Source organism: Dromaius novaehollandiae, chromosome 7 (genome assembly GCF_036370855.1).
Source record: "Dromaius novaehollandiae isolate bDroNov1 chromosome 7, bDroNov1.hap1, whole genome shotgun sequence".
Lineage (NCBI taxonomy): Eukaryota > Metazoa > Chordata > Aves > Casuariiformes > Dromaiidae > Dromaius > Dromaius novaehollandiae.
Genome location: NC_088104.1, coordinates 44,025,890 through 44,046,106, shown reverse-complemented (window position 1 = coordinate 44,046,106; position 20,217 = coordinate 44,025,890). Strand labels below are relative to the sequence as shown.

Genomic DNA, 20,217 nt, shown 5'->3' with positions numbered 1-20,217 from the left:
CCTTTTCTAAGAATCAGCTTTTTAAAAGCCTCTGTCTGGGTATATCCTCCCCCACAGGACATGCAGCAGGGTGACTTTTTGGATCAAACTGGTGACCTGAGAAGAGAAAGCTGCCCAGCTATATTGTAGTAGACATCTAGACAGACTTGATCTCTCATCCTTGGTAGAGCAAAGCTGTTTTTATCTTCCCCTTGTGCTGTCCCGGCTCTCTCAGGTTGGCTGTCTGCAGCAGGAGCCTGGGATTTTGGGCTTTCCCTGTGCCCAGCATTGTGATGGGGTGCTCTACACGCCCTGCTGAACCAGCCTCTGCTGTGTGAGCACCAACAACTGCCTTCAAAGTGCTCTGTGCTCTGGAGCCGTCACTGGGAGGGGAAGAGCATCTGTCCCCTCTCCGCTGGTTAGGAAAGAGGAGTGCTTCACCTGTTTTTCTGCTCTTCTGCCCCCCAGCCAGTGGCACCTGGCTTCCCAGAGCCTCACGGGTGAGGTTGCCAGCATCGTTCCCACTTTGAAAAACCGGACACAAAAAACAAGGCAGAAAGCACTGAGGTGGTCAGTGTTAGAGGCACAGCCCGGTCCCCTGGTCTCCAGCCAGGCACGCTAGTTTTCTAGCATGGATGAGTTGCGCTGGAGGCTGTTTTGTGCCTTCTGGCACCCTCCGTCACGGGGAGGGGAGGGATGCCCCTGGGCAGCTGTGTGCTGGGGGCATTTCCTTTTTGTCATCAGAGCTGGAAGTCGTGCTGAGTGGCCGATTAATAAATTACTAATGGTGTTGCATGTGGTATGTAGCTGTTTGCTGGTCTTCTCTTGGCCTGCCCCCATGCACATCCCAGGCAGCGGGGAGCTTGTCCAGGAACAGCCTGTAGCCTGGTTTGGGTCACCGGTCTGTTTTTTCCAGCCTCCTATGCTCTTCTGTATATCCCTTGCTGTTTGGTGTGGTCCCCGGGCTTCCTAAAAATCTGCTCCATCCTCTTGTCCTTGTTAAATTGAAAAGCTTATTCAAGCAAACTCAATTTGGGCTGTTTTGACAGCCTCCTTTGCCTTTTCAAATTCTGGGCTCCTTTAAACCTCTCTGTGATAATACTGTGCATTTAAAGCACCTCAGTGGTCTCCATCAGAAACAGGAAGGTATTTTTAAGTCATTGTAAAAGAACTTGGTAAAACCAGTGTCCTTTCAATATATTGCAAGGGTTTGATTTCCCCGCCCCCCCCCCCCCCCGATGGTATGCAGTTACCTAATGCTCACAGCACCGTGATGTCCCTAGGAGTGCTGCAAAGAAGATGCTGTTTTATCGCTGTGATCCTGTTTTCCTTACCAACCCTTTAGTTAGTAAAGGGGCAAAGATCTGTGATGTTGGATACCAGAGCTCTCTCGCTGCATTTATGCCCTGTACGGATGATCTTGTTCTCATCTTTGCATGAGATCACAAGCAGGGAGTGGTGTTTCACAAGCTTTCATCCAGCTGCAGCTGAACGGATTCAGGTGTTAGGGGGTTGTGCATCCTGAGAGGAGGTGGCAGCTTGGTTTCCACCTAGGTCTTTGGCTTGAGAACATCTTGGTCTTTCACGGGACAAAATTACGATTGTAAAAGTTGCAAGGCAGGACCCTAAACTATTGAATGGCGTTTATTTTCCTTCCTGCCTTGGAATTCCAGGAACTTTCCTTCAGCTTTGGGGTAGCAAAATGTTTCCTTTGTTATGCAGAGGCAGAGTCCTGGGCTAAAAGCTAATGAGTGTCATTAGAGCAGATAAAGCAGAGATACTAGGCAGCAAATGGCTTCTCTTTAAAGCTAAACCAAACCTGTTAGTTCGGGGTTTCAGCCTGAACCTCGGTTTCGTCCTGTTTCTGAGTGGGAGGCAGTAAGGGGGGGTGAGGTGAGGCATGCCAGGAGACATGATGTCAAATCTGGCTTTTGAGCAGATCTACCTGGGCAGCCTCACCTGCTTTCCTTGGGCAGAGCTCAAGACACAGAAGTGCCTTATTCTCAAAGGTTTCAGAGGTCATTTGGGTCCCTAAATACCCATGGGGATTTGGACTTAGTTTCTACTCTGCTCTTAAAGAAGGATTTAATAGCACTTTCTTATCCCCTGGATATCACATACACGATGATATCAAGATAGACAAGAGAGACAAAGACCAAAAAAGTCACTGGCGAGATCCAGAAGTTTGATATTTAAGTAAAACTTTCTTCATACTTTTTTTGTTTCCATGCAGGTGGAGTTAGTTTGCAGCTTTTGCTGTTCGTGCAGCTGTTCCAGTTGTGCTTAAACTGGTTTCCAAAAGGGTCCTGGTCAATTTAAAAAGGTTATCTGTAAGCAGCTGGGAAGCTGGATTTCTATCAAAAGTTAGGAAGTTGGACTTGTTACTTTTTGGACCAAGGGCAGGGGGCTTCTCCAGCAACCTGGCCCTTTCCTTGCCACAAGCAGACACAATGTGTCGAGCTCTAAACCTGAACTGGTTTCTTTGTGGAGTACAAGACATTGTGATTCCTAAACAGAGTATGAAAGCTGTTTCCTATGCCTCAGAAACAGGCCATTGTAATGGGGTTTTGATACTGATGGTGTCAGTTAATGTTTTAAAGCTATTGCAGATGCTCCCATGGCTTAAGGACACTTACTCTTGGCTCTCAGCTCATTTTCTTCAGGTGTCTGATAGCAGGTTCCTGGCTGAGCTGTGATGTGACTTCTGGCAGTTGACCTGACAACCTTGGAGCAGTTAAAGACCAACTGCGAGGTGCTCTAAGGGGTCATGACTCAAAGGCCAGGCGACCTGCAAGCTGGGAAAGCTGGCTTCGCCCATCTGTCCTTCAACTACCATGTGCCAGTGACTTTACACCATGCTGCAGTTCTGAAGCTTTCTGAATATCAACTATACTTCTTCATCCTTCCCCCCTGCGCCAAGAAGTCACAAACGTCCCCACCTTAGAGTTACTTTGTGACTGATAATTTCTCATTTCTATATAGGGAAAGCCAAAGTAAGCAGCAGAGCTCAAGAAAGAGCTGATGGCTCCTAGTGCCAGTGGCTCAGTCTCTCGTACCTCCAGGGACCATCATGCCTTGTTAGGAAAAAAGAAAAGGAAAAAAGGACTATTGTGTGCAGGTTTGTCATCTTGCCTTTCATTTATAAACAAAAATTCAGTAAATGTTCACTTTTTCCTCCTTGCTTACTGCTCACACCCTTCTAGGGCTGTGATTTTTTTTTTTTTTTTTTTTTTTTTTTTTTTTTTTTGCAGGGAGACTGTCCTGGCTTAGTAGAGAAGAGAGGAGGGGGTCTGGTGCTCACAGGTGACTGAGCAGTCCCCAGCAGAGAGGCACTTCTGCTGTGTGTCATCCTGGTCCCTATCATGGTGCTGTTGGGGTCTGGCCCTTCCTTTGTGTCCTACTGCTGCAGGACGAGGGACTCGCAGTAAAAATGGGTGTTTAAGCTCCCAAAGTAATCACAGCCTGTGCCAGCACTTTGTTCTGTCTCAACCTACATGAAAAAAAATATGTATATATAGCAAACCCACCCAAAACACAGCGCTGCCACTGTGGGTCTCATGAGATCAGTGTAGTTCAGCAGAGAGGGGACAGAAGCAAAATCTCCAGTGTCATTTGAATTTTTTCACCACCTTTGGTATCATTGGGAGATGCTCACAGTGGATTTGCCTTAATAGATGTGGTGCAAGGAGGCAAAACTCCCAGCTCCTTTCTGCACCCGCCTTTGCTGTGGGCCTGGGAGCTGCTCCCTGCCGGGCTTCTTCCACTGCTTGCCCAGTGGCTGCTTTGCAGGGGCCGGTGGTGGGGTGGCAAGGGACGACCGCTCAGGGAGGCGAACAGAGAGGAATTTTATAAGGGGTGAGAAGGAAAAAAACAGTCATCCAGCTCTGGGCGCTAGCCAGGAGCGAGGGGGAAAGTGGAGCAGGACTGCTCCAGCCGCAGAAGCCTCGCTCCCCGTCTGCTTGCAGCTCAGCCCTGATGGCCGGGTGTTGGGGAGCTCTGCTCCGAGGGGCGTTGCAGAAAACATCAACTAAAAAATAGCTGTGGATACCCTGGGACCTGTGGGGAATGGCCAGGCTGGGCTGGGGGCTGTAACGAGAGACCCAGCTGCTTGTTCCTGGTGGCTTGGGTGTCAATGCGGCAGCCAGGACGCCTGGGTCTTGTCTTAAATCCAGCCTTGGCACTTCTAGCTTGTCATCCCTGGCACTGCTTGCCTTGATGTGGCTTGGCCCCCTGCCCCAAGCTATCAAGATGCCTGCAGGTACCGCGCTGGCCTCTCACCGGGCTGCACATCACTTGCCGAGCTTCCCCAGGGAGTGGATGACGCTTTGAGCTCTGCAGCTGGAGGACAAGAGCCATAGTTAAAGCAAGCTGAGGTGTGCTGCAGCACCTGATGGGCTCCAGAGTGCGTGCCCAAAGTTTAAATATTGCAAATTTAAAAATGGGAAACAGGTTGCTCTTCTTCCGCCGGGCTAAATTTTGCTTGATTTTCTTTTTCCTGGGGTTGCTGGATAATTTTCCCCAGGGTTTGCTGGATAACTTCCCGGGAGCCAGGCCACTCCCTCCAGGTTCTTTCCACTGTGTTTTACCATTGCCCCGATCGGCAGACCAGGGTTTTAACTCATTTTGAATTTTCAGGGACAGGAGCCCCGTGTCCAAAACACTTCTGATTTCTCAGTTCTCAGCTCCAGGCATCTCCTGGAGGCAGAAGGTGGCTGACGGTGCTCAGTCAGTCCCAGACTCAGCTCTGCAGCCTTGGTCATGGATGTGGTTATTTGGGGCTTATTGCATCCAGGCCTGCTGTCTCCCTGGTCAGGATTATGCTAAATGGATGTGAGTTTTTGGACTCGGAGCAGTCCAGCTGTATTTGCCAACATCTTGCCATGAACAGGGTGGGCTTTGCATCCCCTTACTGCTCCGACGGTTTTATAGAGTCCTGGCACCACATTGCTCCTGGGTGCAATTACTATTCCCTAATTGTAAAGCAGAAAAATCAGCCCAGAAGTGCCTTATAATTGAGACATCTGCCATCACCAACTTCTCTGAAAATTAACATAAAAATGCCAGATCTCTCATAAGAAAGTGTTTAATACTTTCTGGGACTTGTTGATACCTGCTGCCAGTGTGAAAAGCCTAAATGGGTGGCCCAGTACATTTTTCAGAATTTATCCTGATTGCTGAAAACACCTTGGTTCTTATCTAGCTGGGAATGTTTGCCCTGCTTTTAACTCACCAATTATTTCTAGAGGGTGAAAAGAACGGGGGGAAGGGGAGGAGGAAATTGGCATACGTTGGTCCTCTGTAAAACTAGGGGTTGGAAGGCCACGAAGCACACCATCCTCATGCCCTAACAAGTCACAACTCAGTTTTCCCATTAAAAAAAATTACTTGCTCTTGTTTCTTTTTTTGCCCTCTGTTTTCAGGGTGTCAGAATTGGAACGGGACACCTGTTGGTGTTAAAGAATGATTGCATTTTGGAGAGGAGACCCTCGTCTGAAAACCTGTGCTCATTGGGGTGGAGGAGGAGGGCAGGGACAGGGAGCAGCGGTTGGGGGAGACCAGGCAAGGATTGCAGTGGCGCTGAGGGCAACAGACCCCCGTGGGGGCCCCGGGCACCCCGAGGGCAAACCGAGGTGTTCCATGTCGGGGGGGCAAGCCGGCCCTGCGCCCCTGGAGGGGACCCACCCTGCCCCTCCCTGGGCCGGTGACAAGCGTCACTAGGGTGACAGTGGGGCCCTTTGTGACTGGGCTCCTGTGACACCCCGCGGCGTTGCCAGGCACCCACGCGGCCTCGGCCCCCGCAGTGTCCGGGAGGACGGTGACGGGAGAGGACGGGAGTGCGTGGGGCTGGCGAAGGAGCCCCCTGAGTGCACCCAGGTCTTTCCTTGTCACCCCCGGGCAGCCCCGCGGAGCCTTTGCCGCGTCGCCTAGGATAGCGGAGAGACCCCCCAGCCACCCCAGGGTGGCCTGGGAGGAGAAGGCGGAGGACCGTGGGGTCCCTACGGAGAGCAGCTGCGAGCTGCAGCCCCACGAGGTGCGCACGCCCCAGGCGCTGCCAACGGCTGAGTGAGGGGGCACCGCTGGGTGCTCCGCATCTATCTGGGCTGCCCTCCTTTCTCCCGTAGATGTCTGGGGGACACCTCGAGCCCGCTGTGAGGACAAGTGCCATCCTCGCAGCCATCAGGGGCATCGGAGCCTGCAGCACCAGGATGCGCAGGCGGCTGCTCGCGAGCTGGATGCGCTCGTGACAGACGACGCCTCCCTTTTGGAGCACGTAAGTAGCCTGTGGGTGGCACGGCCGGGGCTCGAGGCCTCCGGGGGTTGTTCCCCCCCCGCCGTCTCCCCGAGTCCATGTCTGCCAGGCACCCGACACCCTCCGGGGGCAGCGCAGAGCGGTGGCAAGGGCGGCCCTTCTGGGTGGGAGCTGGGCGACTGGCTGCAGGCTGGCAGCAGCCCCACTCGGAGCCGTGTGCCCTCCAGGTGCCAGAGATGGTGAGGTGCCTGTGGAGAAGTGTGCTGTCCGTCACGGAGGAGTCTGCGCGGCACAGCCTGGACAGGGCTCTTCTCAAGCTGGCCTGCGCGTACCCCGAGCAGGTGGTTGTGAGCCTGCTGCGCTGTTCCCCATCCTGCGACAGGTACGGGCCCTGCTGCCTCTAGTGCTTGGGGCCCCGCAGGCCTTAGAGCTCGTCCCGTGTGGGCTGCAGGGGAGAGGGAGATTTTCAGCACTCTGCTGAGGGGCTGGGCCCTCCCGGTGTCCCCGTGTGCCAGCCCCGCTGCCTCAGGCAGGGCTGCAGCAGCCAGAGCTGAGCAAGCCTGGCTGCCTTGGGCCCCTGAGCCCGGTCGCCTGGCTCCTTCCCTGCCCCACAAGGGACTTGAGCTTGGCGGTGTGGTGCCTGCTGGGGCAGGGCCGGCTGGGTGCTGCCGGCACGGGGCAGCGGGCAGCGGGCAGCAGGCAGCGGCAGGGCTGGCGGCCAGCCCAGGCCCTGTGGGGCTGCCCAGGCCACGGCGCTGCGGCTGCGGCACCCGCTGACAGGGCGCTCTGGGCCTGCAGCGCTGCCGCGGCCATGTGGAGGGTGCTGCTGTCGAAGCCCATGACTGCGGAGAAGGTGCTGGGAAAGCTGTTTCACGTGCTGTTGGACTGGCCAGTGCACAAGGCGTCGACTTTGGATGGGGACCACATGGACATCTCTCCCCTGACCGTGCGTTTGTGGAGGAAGCCTCGCTCTCCCCTAGGGCTGCACTGGCCTCTGTGGGCGAGAGGCCACAGAAAGGGCCCCCTCTGCCCTTCCCCATCCGCCGCCAAGCCCTGACCTCCCCAGGGCGCACAGGCACAGTGCGTGAGGGAGGGCTACGGCTGGCAGGGCCCTGGCCAGTGCCTGACCCCCGCCGCACCAGCACGCTGGGCTGCTGCTCACCGCTGGAGCCCCCTGTGCACAAGGCGGGAGCCCTGTGTGGGTGGCCCTCCGCCCTCCTCTGTCTCTGCATCGTGCTTGGTGGGCTGGCAACGTGGGTTAGGGGCAGGATTAGGGGCTGGGGCATACTTAGGGGCCCGGCAGGACCAAGGCACAGCCCAGGCAGGCCTGTGCATGGAGGGCCACCCCCCCACCCCCCCAGGGAGACCTCCCACCAGCGCAGAAAGGGTTGTTGTGCCCAGGGCAGAAAGAGGAGCTGAGCCCCAGGAGCTCCCATGGCTTTGCCCTGGCTGCACAGCCAGGCCAGTCACTGCTTCACTGCCCCGTGGCCCAGGGCAGCGCCCAAGCATCGCTGCCAAGACTGGGCCGTGCAACAAGGGCACCTCCGCAGCGAGAGCTGTCTCTGGGTGTTTTCTGCAGGCAACCATGGCGCTGCAGGAGATCCTCCAGTGGCCCCCCTGCCCACCGCAGGTGGAGGCATTTTTCCCCCAGCTCTTCCTGGCGCTGCTGTTCCAGATTTCTGTCACCGCAGCGCTGACGCCGGAGGAGGCTGAGATGTGCTGGAGGGAATGCCGAGGGGAAGAGTCTGCTCTCACCAGCCCCGTCAGGTGCTCCATGCCAGCCCCGTTGTCTCTGCCCTGGACCTATAGGCGGGGCCAGGGGTGCCAGTGTGACCTGGTGTTTGCTCCACACACAGGGCCGCAGTGCGGGCCATGAAAGCGCTGCTCTGCCGTGCCGGCTACGAGCGCCAGGTGCTGCTCATGGCGAGGAAGGGTGGCTGGGACATGCTCCTCCGCGCTGAGACCCACCACAGCGGAGTGGCTTTGCTGGCCAGGTGAGAGCCCCTTGTGCCCGCTCTGCCCCAGCATTTCTCCCCTGCAGATGCGGTGCCCCACAGAGCCCGTGGGGATGCCCAGCTCCCCAAGAAAGGGGCTGCAGCCTCAGCGCTTGTGACCAAGGCATGGCCGAGGTTTGCCTGGGCTGCTCAGGCCACCAGTGCCTTCTTCCCTCTGCCAGGGAAATGAGGGAGACCCCAAGAAGCCTGCGAGTTTACCTCCTGCGCCAGCTGGCAGTGCTGCTCCGCCTGGAGGAGCCCTCCCAGGAGATCTCCATCCTGGCTTTCCTCGTGGAGGTGAGCCTGATGGCAGGGCTGCCTCTGGGGTGCCTCTCACCCCTCTGCTCTCCCGTGCCCGTGCTGGGGGGTGGGCGCGGCAGTGAGTGGAGCTGGGGCAGTGGGTGCGCTGCGACTTGTAGTCTTGGCTTGGCCCATCCGCGCTGGGGTAACTCTTGTGCCCACGTGGATTTGGTGCCTGCTGTGTGGATGGTGGAGAGGAGCGGAGGAGCCGCCCCGGGGGCCCTCCGCACTCACTGCTGCCTTGGGGCCAGGCTTTGTGTGGGCCTGGTGCCCTCGCCCTGAGCTGCTGGTGGGAGCCGGCACGGCACGATGCAGGGAGTCCTGCCGGCTCTGGCACTGTCTCCCTGCAACATGTGTTTCAGCTTGTGGATTGCCCGGACCTTTGCGAAGACAATGCTCATATCCTGCTGCTCCTTGCGAGGTATCTGGAGCGTGGCAGCCAGGTGATACGTGGACTGGTGCTCAGAGGCCTCATCCTGCTGTGCGACAGGCCGCAGACGGTGAGCAGGGGACAGGCGGGTGAAGCTGTGCGGGCAGCATGGGGCTGGGTGAGGGTGCTGGGGAACACACAGAAGGGGGCGAGTGGTCAGGTGGAGAGGAGCCGGTGCTGTCCTCTCCTCCCTCCCTACGCCCCCAGTCCCCCACACTGCCATGGCTGTGCCGCTAAGCCCTGCCTGGCAGCAGGTTGCTGCAGTAACCGCCATGCCAGCTTCTGGGAAGCCAGAGGAGAAGCGGGTGTCTAACAAACCGGGCATTTTTGCCTGGGCAGTCCGCTACTTCTTCAGCAAACGCAGTGGTGTTTCACACAGGTAAGAGAAATGCGCTTCCTGCTGCCACTCATCATGGAGCAACTGCGGGATGCGGACAGCGACATCAGCACTAAGGCCCTGGTGGTGCTGCGACACGTGGTGCACGTCACGGGCGAGGAGACGGTGGCCAGCATTGCTCCGCAGCTGTCCGCGGAGCTGCTGCTGCTCTTTGATGCCGTAAGGCTGGGGGGAGAGCCAGGGCCCCTGCCGGTGTCCTGGGCTGGGGGGCTGCGTTGCGCCAGTGCCCTCTCTGCCCTCGGCTGCTCCGTGTTGTGCTCGGCCCCTGCAGCGCCGGCAGGAGGGCTGGGCGCGAGGGAGACCGTGGGCTTGGAGCAGCCAGCACTGAGGTGCCCCCTCTTCCTTCCCACCAGGACGCTGTCCAGGTGCGAGTGCTCTCCACGCGGCTCTTCAGAGATGTGCTGGCGATTATGCTGGGCACCAAAGACCAGCAGCTGCAGAAGCAAGTGCGCAGCAGCCTGCTGCCACTGCTCTTCCACATGCAGGACGAGAGCTGCAGCGTGCGCCAGGTATGGCTTTCTAACCAGGGCCCTAGAAGGCTCGAAGCAGGGAATGAGAAGCTGGGCAGGGGCCTTTCCCAGACCTGCTTTCCCCAGTCCCACAGGGCTCCGCCGCAGTCCGTGGCCACAAATGTCTAAGCCCTGGAGTGCCTAGGGGCTTCGCAGCTAGCCCTGCAGGTGTGCGAGGCCAGGCTTTGCCCCCCAATTCCTGTTGCCACCGTGCCCTGCCCCAGCAGGGGCCTGGAGATGTCTGGCCTGGGGCATGCCCCAGCTGCCTAAGGCAAGAGCACTGCAGGAGGAGACACCCTGCTCCCCACGTTCAGCGTGTGCCCCCAGTGCCCTTGGCCTGCGCAGAGGGAGGCAGCACCTGCAAGGAGTTTGGGGAGCCAACTTGTTCCCCAGCCCACGAGCCTGGGGAGGGGAGAGCCCCAGGGAGGGAGGTGCGGTGAGGGCAGGGGCCGGGCCCTGCATCCCGGCTACCCAGCTCTGGGGCGGGGGCACAAGTCTGGGCAAGGGCGCAGGCCGGGCAGCCGAGCACCCGCAGGGGCAATGCCTGTGGCAGGTAGTTGTGGCCGAGTCCTGCCTGGGCGTCTCTGTGACTGCAGCCCTTCAGCCTCCTCCTGGCCTTGGCTACAGCTCAGCAGCTCTTGGGGCTCTCTGTTGTGCTGCCGCAGCAGGACGAGGTGCCTGAGGTGGTGGGTGCCCCATGTCTCTGCCCAGGGTATTGAACCCCGTGGCAGAGTCGGTGCCCAGCTGCTGCCTCTTCCCATGGTGGGCCAGGCAAGGCCCTGAGACTTGCCAAGAGCAGGGGGACGCAGGGTCTTGTCCCCTGGGCTGCGGTGGCATCTCCCCGTCTCTGCTGCTGTGCAGGCCTCTCGGGAAGCCCTCCTTCGCGCTGCCAACTTCCTCAAGTGGAAGCAGCTCAGGCAGCTGGTTGAGACAGCGCAGACGTGGAGGATCGGCGAGTGCCTGGTAAGGATGGCCCCAAAGCCCCCAGAGCCAGCCTGCGCAAGGCCTGTCCCCCTCCATGCCCAGTGTGTGGGGCAGGCAGCTGTGCCCCTGGCCCTGGCTGGCACCCAAAGCCGCCAGGCTGGAGCAGCACTCACGCTGCCCTTCTCCAAGCACGCTGCCCTGGCGAGCTCTTCTCCAGGCTCCTCTGCCCTCGCTGCCCCCTGGGATGCTAAAGCAGCCCCTGGCCCAGCTGGGCCTTGGCAGCAGGAGGGCACCTCAGCATGCCTGGGGAGCAGCCTGCCCTCTGCTCCCTCCGAAGCTCGGCACTGCCCAGCTCGTGTGTGGGAGCCATGAGCGTCCTGGCAGGGCAAGGCCGGTCCTGGGCGCAGGGACTGCCTGGCTGGGTGAGGGAGGGGTGTGCCAAGCCCGTGCCCTTGTGCTCTCCCCAGCTGGTGAGGGCCAGAAGAGCAGAAGAGTACCTGCACCAGAGCCTGACATACTTGGAGAGCCCACAGGAGTCCTTGCGAGAGGCAGCCGTGAGGTTCACTGGTGAGCCCCAACCGCTGGTGTCCCTCTCTGTCCCCGGACACCTCGGCCTCAGCCCCCCCGGCTGCTGTGCTGGCAGCAAGGACCAGCCTTGCAGCTGTGTCTGCTGGAGCCCCCAGCGCCCGATGCAGGGCCTGGGTGCCCAGGGGCTGTGTCACCCTCTGCCATCTCTGCCCACACATGTGGGGCTGCTGGGAGCCTCCTGCTGTGCCCTCACAGCAAGACCCTTGGGTGGCACGCAGTGCGGAGCGCCCTGGCGTCAGCGCTGCAAAAGGGAGGAGGGAGCGTGGCCAGGCTGGCAGGGCCTGGAGGCAGCTGTGCTGCTGGGGGTGGGCTGGGGAGCCGGATTTGTGAGCGGCTGTGTGTGTGTGCCTAGGGCTTGTCGGGCAGCACCTGAGGGGCCGGAGCAAGGAGAAGCTGGAGGACATCTGCACGGGTGAGCGAGGGCAGCAGGGTGTCAGGCAGGGCTGGTGGGAGGCAGACAGATGCTGGGCAGGGAGCTGCCACTCCTGCCCCAGGCGAGGAGGGCTCTGCTGCCCGTGCAGAGCAGGGCCGCTGTGGGTAGAGTAGAGAGAAGATTTCAGGAGCCTTTGGGACGGTCTTGGCCAGCAACTCCCACCTCGTCCCTTTCTTGCTCCTGCTGCCTCCTGGCTGTGGGAAGAGCTGGGTGGGACTGGCTGCGTCAGCAGGGGATGCCTGGCGTCTGTGCAGACACAGTGCCTTGATCTCTGCTCTGCTCCTTTCTCTCTCAGCCCTGCAAGGCTTGCAGGAGGACAGCAGCCCGTCCGTCTGTTGCCTGGCGACGCAAACCATCCTGCTCCTGAGAGCTCCAGGGAAGATGACTCCCTCCCCAGGCACCCTCCAAGGCCTGTGCTACCGCCTGAGGAGAGCGTGGGAGCGGTGGCACTGTCCTCTGCGCGGTGACTGTGTCTGCTGCTGGAGCTCGGCTGCCTCCTGATGCCAGGCTGCTCTGCCCGCAGCGGCCACCTGAGTGTGCGGGGAAGTCGGGGGGTTCCTGGCCTCTCTCCCTGCCCGCAGGACAGCTCCGGCCCTCAGGCCCAGCCCGTCCCAGGCTTGTGCTGCCAGTCCCCCCTCTGCTGGGCTTTCCCCAAAGAAGCAGCCCTGTCTCTTCACCACGGCTCAGTGTCTTTTCTTTGGGCAAAGGAATGGGTAGAAAACTCCGGTCCTGAAGGAATCGGGGTCACCCTGGGAGGGGGAGGGCACACACGCTCTCCAGCAGTCTAGGGCAGCCACAACATACCCCCCTTCCCAGCAGTCAGAGAAGCACCCCGTTTCCCCTGACAGCAGGGTCAGGAATGGCAGCAGTCTTGACAGGGTTCTGCCCTGCAAAGCCATGACCTCTTCTGCATGAGGAAGGGCCCGGAGCTGGCCCCTCGCTGGCGCTGGCTTCCCCTGGTGTGGCTGAGCCCAGGAGTTAGCAGGCTGCTGGGATGCTCTGGTAGGCCCCGCAGGATTTGCCCATGCAGGCACCAGCGCAGCAGGGCCCAGAGCTCAGCACACGTATTAGAGGCTCCAGCCATCCAGAGATGGCAGGGGCCACTGCGAGCACTGCCGTCCATGTGCTTTGCGAGGCGGCTGCGCTGGGAGAGCAGGGGGAGCCATGTGCCTTCCCGCCTGCAAAGTCACGCTGCGGGCTCTTGGCTCTTTGGCTGCAGAAGGTCCCCGCTGCCTGCTCTCCCCAGCCCGTGGCCCTGGGCCCTGAACTCTGAGCAGGGCCGCAGCCCCCGGGAGCCCCTGAGCACCACTTGGGGGGCCAGAAGCAGCAGCAGCCAGAGTGGCTGGTGTCCGCCATCAGCAAGCGGCTGCCCCCCTGTGAGCACTGCCACTCGGGGGGTGCAGGTGGCTGAGCAGTAAGAGCTGCTCTGGGAAGAGTAAAGCCCGCAGGGAAACGTCGGCGTGGAGACTGTGAGACCTGACAGCACCAGATCAGACTCGGGGTCACACCTGACAGTGTCTGGGGCAGCCGGCAGTTTCTCACAGGGCCAAAACCAAACCTGGCCAAACTGACTGGGGCAAAGCGCAGTTTGTGTCACAAGGCTGATTCACGGCAGCCTGCAGCCCTTGATATTTGTCCAGCCACAGCATGTAACTGCTTGAATGCCGCACTCAGAAGCAAAAACGCCAGAAATGTGGTCCAAAAGCAAACGCCTTATCTAGCCCTGGTGACTATTTACTGGCAACAAGCCAGTTATTGCTGCAGGAGGTTTAGCATTATGCCTTCGAAGCGAGCTGAAGTTTCAGCGCAAGCAGCTGTACAGACTCACAGCCACAACACGAGGCAACGAGAGGGGGCCCTAAAGAGTTACGGTGACGTTGGCCTCCCGTGCACCAAGATGCCCAGTAGCTCCCCTCATTGCAAAGCACAGCATAGTCTGCTGGGATCCCCCTTCCGGCAAGAAACTGAAAGCTACGACAAAGCTGGGGTGCCGCAGCCCTCATCCCTGGACGCTGCTCTCTTCCCCCATCTCCCGGCCCAATGCAAAAGCCATCTGTGGCCAGGGGAAGGATGTCATTTGCAAAGAGCTGCCAGAAGCAGCTGCTCTCCTGGCCTGCCTCTCCTCTCTACAAAGCCCCCAAACAGGCAGCCAAGTTAATCTGCTACAGCCGCAAACGTTGCCACCAAGTGGCCTGGCGAGCCCAGGGAGCCGCGGTGTCCGTGTCCCGGTGCAGGTGCCCAGCCCAGGGCTGCCTGTGTGCGTGGCCGCAGGCGTGCGGTGGGGCAGAGGGCTCGGCTGGCTCCTCTCCTCTCGCTGCCAGCCCTGTAGCTCTGCCTGCTCTCCAGAGAGGAGGCGGAAGCCCTGCAGTATGTGGGCGCCTTCTTCATATGCCGAGGGGAGGTGAGTGTCGCCATTTCCCTCGGGGCTGTGCCCGCCTCTGCCGGTGGGTCCTTTGGGGTCCCTCGGGCTGCGCCATGCTCAGAAGCCCCCGGAGGGCTGCTGGCTGTGGAGGGCTGCTCCCGTGCAGGCGCCCCACTGTCGCTGCAGGCCCTGCAGTGCTCTGGTCCTGCTGGCCCTGCCCCTGGCCCTCTCACGCGCTCTCTTTGTCCCTCTGCTGCTGGTATGAGGAAGGGGCCGAGAAGCTGTGGTTTCTGGCCTGCGTCTGCACCCTCTGCGCAGCAGCCAGCTCCAATGCCTTGTTACGGGAGGAGCTTTTGCTCTGCAAATGGGAACTGGCGGAGTCGCTGGAGATGAGGGGAGAGGGGACCGCCAGCAGGCCTGGTGGAGGGGGCACTGGCCCAGCGATGAGGGCAGGATGGGCAGTGGGTATCTTGTGAGGTATCTGCGGAGTGACTGCTGGGTGATGTGAGGGCCGGTGCTCAGAGGCCTCATCCTGTTGTGCGACACAGCAGGCACGGTGAGGAGGAGGCAGCTTGCTGAACCTGTACCAGCAGTGTGTGGCTGGGCAGGGGATGCTGGGTAACATGGCACTTTGGAGGGCGCCTGGTAAGGTGGGCAGGGCCTGGGGGGAGCTGGGCTGCTTGGGGTGGGCTGGGGAGCAAGATCTGTGAGGGGCTGTGTGTGTGCCTAGGGCTCATCAGGCAGCACATGAAGCGCTAGGGCGAGGAGAAGCTGGAGGACATCTGCAAGGGTGAGCGAGGGCAGCAGCCTATCAGCTGGGCTGGTGGGGAAGAAGTGGGGAAGACCCCACCCTGTCATTGCCAGCACATGGGCCAAACACCCTCAGGTGCCCTGGGGACAGCCTGCCTGGGCAGGTGCAGCTGCAATAGCTATGAAGTGCTCTGCCAGCAAACTGGATGAATGTTATGGAAATTAGGCTTGTCGGCCACCATAACAGGGCCCGACCCTAGGTTCCCGCAGAAAATTTCACAGCCAAATCAAAACAAATTAAATAATTAAATTTTAATGACGCACGTGCAGTAATTACAGCTCGAGGTGGGTGCCTCAAATCCTGGGCAATTATAGTTTTTTCAACTTACATTTCCCACCCCTCACGTGGTAGTTAGACCAATAGTAATTTTTTGGTCTGGGGTCTCCTGCTCCTCATTGGCTCTCATCGTCATTCTGAGGTAAGCTGTCTTTCTCCTTATTTTTGTTTTTTTGCGGTCTCTGATGACGGTTGTACCTCTGTTTTTGTTGGGTCTTACTGTTGTGCCTTAAGGTCCTGAGGAGGAGGCGATTCCAAACCACAACAATCAACACTGCCCCAGCAGCGAGCCAAGGCCCCGTCCCCCAAGGTCCCAACGCCCTGCACTGGTCCCACTCCAAAGCCTTGACACCCTCCCCCTCAGAGTGCGAGACGCATTCCTGCAGACACCCTCCCTTTCCCAGTGTGAGACGCAGGAACGCAGACTGCCTGCAACCTCCCCACCCTCCCAGCTTGAACCAGCTCCGAGGCCCTTTTCTTACTGGACTAAGGAAAAGTTCATTATTTTATCTAAGTGCGGCCCAAGGCCCCAGCAAATTCAGCCACCCATGCCAAGCAAGTTCCATACAAGTTGTGCTAAGCGGCTACCTCTAGACAGTTTCAGTGCGCTATTCTTTAACAATGAAGTCTCTCCTCCAGGTGCTAATGACCTTTCCCAGCCCACCTGCAGGAATGTTTTCTCCCTCCCAATTCCTGTCTCTCAGACTTTGCAGGCTTTGCCCAGAGTTGGCACGTGCCACAGCCATCTCCAGTGTACAGATCCTCAGGCAAAAGGAGAGGGAAACCAGGTGTCGGGGCTGACGCTGCAGGGCTGGCACAAACTGTATGCACAGCCCCAGCCCCCATGGCCCTGGGGAGCTCATGATGCCACCAGCAGGCCATGCGATCCCCTTGACATCTCTCCTGCCCCAGACACCGAGGTGGCAGTCATGGCCAGGCCTCTATGGCTGCACTTGTGAGGCAGCGCCCACCATACCTCTTGAACCAGGCACTGCCCCAGCAAGGGCACTTGTTCCCCAAACTCCCCCAAAGAGAACTGGAGGAAGAGGAGGGCTGCCAGTGTCCAACTACATCAGCTCCGTAGGTGCAGGGCCTGGGGCTGTGGAGGGGAGAAACGGATTTCTCTTCCCAGGGCTTGTATGTCTTCTTCCCCCGCCCACCAAAGAAAAAGAAAGAAGAAAGCGAGAGAAGAGGGAGAGAAAAGGCGTGTGAAGGCTTCAAGCCTGGGGCTGGAGCCAGCAGTGGGGCAGTGGGAGGATGGCAGCTGAGGGCTGGAGGCAGCAGCTGCTGCACCTCTGGGCAGTCGCTGACTTGGGTGCTCTGCTGGAGACGAGCTGCCCTGGGAGAAGGCTGTCGCTCCTGTGCCCGGGCAGTGCCATCGCTGAGCCCAGCCCCCAGGGCTGGGGCTGCTCCTCGCGCTGTGGCACAACGAGAGGTGCGGCTGGTTTCTCGGCCTTCTGGAGTGGGCGCGCTGCCAAGCAGCAGAGCCCAGGGGCTGGCATGGCTGCAGGGAGGCTGCTCAGCCCCCTGCTACAGCCAGCAGTTCTCTTCGGAAGCGCACAGAGGCCAGCGCAGCTGCATTTTCTGTCCCTGCCCTGGAGGGAAAGCTGAAGCCACCACACTGGGGAGCTGAAGGAGGCAAACGGTGCCGCGCAGCCGCCGACTCGAGCACAAACGGCGGCGTTTGAACAGCGCGGCTGCAGCGGGCCCCGAGCCGCAGCGGCCAGACCCCCCGGGACCGGGCCCAGCCGGTTGCAGCCCGCCCCAACGGCCGCGCCCCGCCCCTCGCGGTCCAGCGCCGCAGCCAATGGGGGGAGCCGCCGCGGCGCGCGGGCACGTGGTGGGCGGGGCCGCCGGGCCGCGTGCGGCGCAGGCGCAGGCGCGGGCGCGGGGGCGGGGGCAGCGCGGGGCCGGTGCTGGGGCGGCGGGGGCGGGGCAGGAGGCGCCTGCCGGCGGGGGCAGCGCGGAGCCCGGAGCGGCGGGTGGGAGCGGGAGCGGCGAGGCGAGGCGAGGCGAGGCGAGGCGAGGCGAGGCGAGGCGAGGCGGCAGCTCGGGAGCAGCCGGGTGGGAGCAGTGGCCCGACGCTGCCGTGCTGCGAGGCAGCCGCCCCTGCAGCATGGGGCTCTGTGATGGCGTTGGCTGGGTGGCCTCGGGGCCAGGCGGGTGAGCAGGAGGGAGGCGGCACGTCTGGCCCCTCGGTGCCTCCGGTGGCCTTGTGAGCTCTGGGGTGCCCCTGGCAGGGGTCGTGGCCATGCGGGGGCTGCCCAACCGCCTGCCGTGACCCTGGGCCTTGCGTGGGGAGGGTGACGCTGCGGTTGGTGCGTGGCGGTAGCCGTGTGTGTTAGCGCTGTTGGGGTGATGCTGGATGTGAGAGCATCTAGCCTGCTGCTGCCTTCTGACTGCTGCCAGGCAGGTCATTTTGGGGAGGTGCTGGGGTCCGTGGCGCCTCTAAAGCAGCGAGGCAGGTCCCAGGCTGCGCCTGTTAGGTTGGAGTTTGCAGGGGAGGAGCCCGGCCTGGCGCTTGGGGTGCTGGAGAGGGATTTGTGTTGCTCTTGCTCTCTCTTGCCCTCCTTTTCTCCTGTTGGGCTTTGTTTCAGCACAGCCCAGGTGATGCGGTTTCGTTGTGCTGAAGTGCCAGAAGCCCCCGGTGAGGAGCACAGGCGTGCCCAGGATGGGGAGCAAGGGAGGAGGCAGGCGTGGGAGGAGATGTCGGGTGAGTGCCCCGAAGAGAGGAGTGAGCAAAGCTCAAGCCTGCCCTGGCGTTGGGGTCTGAGCACCCTGTTCCCGGAGGGGTGCTTGTGGCGCGTGCAGCCTAAGAGGAGGGGTGCTTGTGCTTGCTGCATGCTGGAGGCACAGGAATCGTGGGGGTATCTGCAAGGCCCCTGTGAGTGAGGTGGTGGGTGGGGGGCTGTTTTGGGGTCTGAGCTATGGGCACAGGCTGCTGGCGCTGCAGAGGCAGCGGCTGGAGCGCGCTGTGCCCGTGGGAAAGGCTGCCAGGCTGGAAGAAGCAGGAGCCCAGCGAAAGGCAGGGTGGGTTAGCCCTCAGGACTGCTCTTGTGCTGTGCATGCCCGCGAGTCTGTGGGCAAGCTGTCCCCGTTTGCTGAAGGTGCTGGTGAGAGCTGGGGTCTGTATCCTGCCCTAGAGCTCTCACGTGGCAGGAGGAGTGTTTCTGCGAGTGCCCTGTGGTCTCTGGGCAAACGGGTGTGAGCCGCAGTGCTGGTAGCAGAGCGGTGCCTGGAGGTTGTGTTGCTGGGGGTTCTGCAGTAAAACATGCCTTTTGTTCTCCTAGGTCCTTGCTGCTGTGGGATAGCTGGTGTTTTGCCCCTTGGCCTCCCGTCGAGCTGCCGGCTGGGGCCCCCTTTTGGGACCAGCTGGGCTGGGGCCCTGCTCCCCGTTCTGTCGCTAAAGCAGCAAAGTCCCCTGCGGTGCTGCCGCAAATGCCAGGGCTGCTGAGTGCATCTGGGCAATGCCCCCCGCCAGGCCTAGCTCCTTCTTGCAAAGGCCTTTTGAGCATTGAGCAAAGCAGGTGGGGCTGAGGCCCGCCGTCCTGCTGGGGAGACTGACCCCCCAGTGGGCACAGCAGTGGGAGCAGCAGGGTTAAAAATGTGGCTCAGGGCCCTCCCTAGCACAGCCTGCACCTTCCCTGCCTGCTGGGGGACAGGGCTGGTGACATCCAGCCTTGGGTGAGAGTGACGTGGGGCTGATGACATTGCCATCCACTAGCGGCAGGTGCCTGTGGCCGCCCCATGCCCCTGGGTGAGCTTGGTTGAGGGTGAGAGGCAGCGCTCTGCCTGGTTCCCCCTGAGGACAAATGCCTGGTCGATGCTGAACCCTGGCTGTCTCCCTGGTCCTTGCTCTCTGTGTGGCCTCATTGCTGCCCGGGAGCCTCGGCCTTTGCAGCTGCCGCAGCTGGGCCTCAGTCGGGTGGGATGTTCTTGCCGCGGAGCTGGAGCAACTGGGCATGGGCACAGGCGTCAGCGCTCCGGCCTGCCCTCTCCTTGGCCCCAGCCGTGGTGCTGCTCCGTGCGGCTTGTCAATGTGAGCAGCTTGTGAAGGTGGCCACTGCTCTGGAAAGCACATTGGCAGTGTAAGCAGGGCCGGGGCAGCTTTGGCAGATGGGCAGTGACTGATTGTGCCTGTTGCTGCCCCCTGCACTTGTGCTGGTGGCTAGCAATGGCGTCTTGCTGTGCCTTTGGGAGTGGCTGGGGTGGTGTTGCTTATTGCCAGCCAAGGGCCTGTGCTGGGAACGACGGCTAGCACAAACTGGGCCCTGCCGGGCCTGCTACAGGAAGAGGCAAGAGCAGGTGTCGTAAGAGCACAGCCCCCCACGCCCCCCGAGAGCCCCTAAACCCCACAGACCCTAGCTGATGGACGTAGGGCAGCTGTGGTACGACTCCTGTTAGCTCGCTGAGCAAGCCAAGGCACTGAGTGCGTGCGGGACACCAGCCCGGCTTTCTCCAGCACTCGGGCACGTGCAGCTCTTTTGAGGTGATAGTTATGAAACAGCTTGTGAGTCTTCCGCAGCACACAAGGGCTGTATTTCTGCCGCAGGTGTCCCAAATACACATATCCGTGCACCTGTTGTGTCGCACGGCTGCAATGAGGCCGGCCAGCACTTCCCAGAGACGTGGCATGCACGGCGTGCGTGCCTGCTTTGAGTGCAGGCCATTGCCAAAGCTTTAACCTTGCTGGCCGTGCGAACGCTGGCGCAGGTGCCCTATTTTGTGCCTGTTCAGCGTGACAGCCGTACATCTGATGCACCTCCCAAATGTCATCTGTGCGGCAGGCACCCTTGCTACTGTCAGCTAGCTTCCTGGGATTGGGGGAAATAGGGCAGTCTGGCGTGTGCTAGTGTTTGTGATTTCTGGTCATCTCCCAGACACGAGGCAATCTTGGGTGTGTATCCCTGTGGCAGGATGGGGCCCGCGTTGCCCACACAGCGTTGCCCAGGCGGAGGCAGCCA

The 20,217-nt window shown here is 60.4% G+C and overlaps 2 protein-coding genes and 1 long non-coding RNA gene across 3 annotated transcripts; all 3 read left to right on the top strand.

Annotated features, from left to right (window-relative positions):
* Positions 1 to 12: 12 nt before the first annotated feature.
* LOC135328911 (uncharacterized) lies at positions 13 to 5,420 on the top strand. Its single transcript, XR_010390067.1, has 3 exons — positions 13 to 3,097; positions 3,231 to 3,282; positions 5,400 to 5,420. It is a non-coding gene; the product is annotated as an uncharacterized LOC135328911 (long non-coding RNA).
* Positions 5,421 to 7,040: 1,620 nt separating this feature from the next.
* Positions 7,041 to 9,678, top strand: LOC135328941 (maestro heat-like repeat-containing protein family member 7). Its single transcript, XM_064515519.1, has 7 exons — positions 7,041 to 7,175; positions 7,809 to 7,996; positions 8,086 to 8,223; positions 8,406 to 8,520; positions 8,886 to 9,023; positions 9,333 to 9,509; positions 9,622 to 9,678. Exons 1-7 carry the CDS (start codon positions 7,041 to 7,043, stop codon positions 9,676 to 9,678), a joined length of 948 nt encoding a protein of 315 aa, XP_064371589.1.
* Positions 9,679 to 9,709: 31 nt separating this feature from the next.
* Positions 9,710 to 12,480, top strand: LOC135328908 (maestro heat-like repeat-containing protein family member 7). Its single transcript, XM_064515413.1, has 5 exons — positions 9,710 to 9,859; positions 10,721 to 10,822; positions 11,251 to 11,350; positions 11,724 to 11,783; positions 12,100 to 12,480. The coding sequence occupies exons 1-5, from the start codon at positions 9,761 to 9,763 to the stop codon at positions 12,303 to 12,305; spliced, it is 567 nt and encodes a 188-aa protein (XP_064371483.1). The 5' UTR covers positions 9,710 to 9,760; the 3' UTR covers positions 12,306 to 12,480.
* The last annotated feature ends 7,737 nt before the right edge of the window (positions 12,481 to 20,217 follow it).

Coding starts and splice junctions, on each gene's coding strand:
- LOC135328941 (XM_064515519.1), top strand. CDS start 7,041: ATGTGGAGGGTGCTGCTGTCGAAGCCCATGACTGCGGAGAAGGTGCTG. Junction 8,521..8,885: donor TCCTGGCTTTCCTCGTGGAG/GTGAGCCTGATG, acceptor CATGTGTTTCAG/CTTGTGGATTGCCCGGACCT. Junction 9,510..9,621: donor TGCTGCTGCTCTTTGATGCC/GTAAGGCTGGGG, acceptor CGGCCCCTGCAG/CGCCGGCAGGAGGGCTGGGC.
- LOC135328908 (XM_064515413.1), top strand. CDS start 9,761: ATGCTGGGCACCAAAGACCAGCAGCTGCAGAAGCAAGTGCGCAGCAGC. Junction 11,351..11,723: donor GGCAGCCGTGAGGTTCACTG/GTGAGCCCCAAC, acceptor GTGTGTGCCTAG/GGCTTGTCGGGCAGCACCTG. Junction 11,784..12,099: donor GCTGGAGGACATCTGCACGG/GTGAGCGAGGGC, acceptor TTTCTCTCTCAG/CCCTGCAAGGCTTGCAGGAG.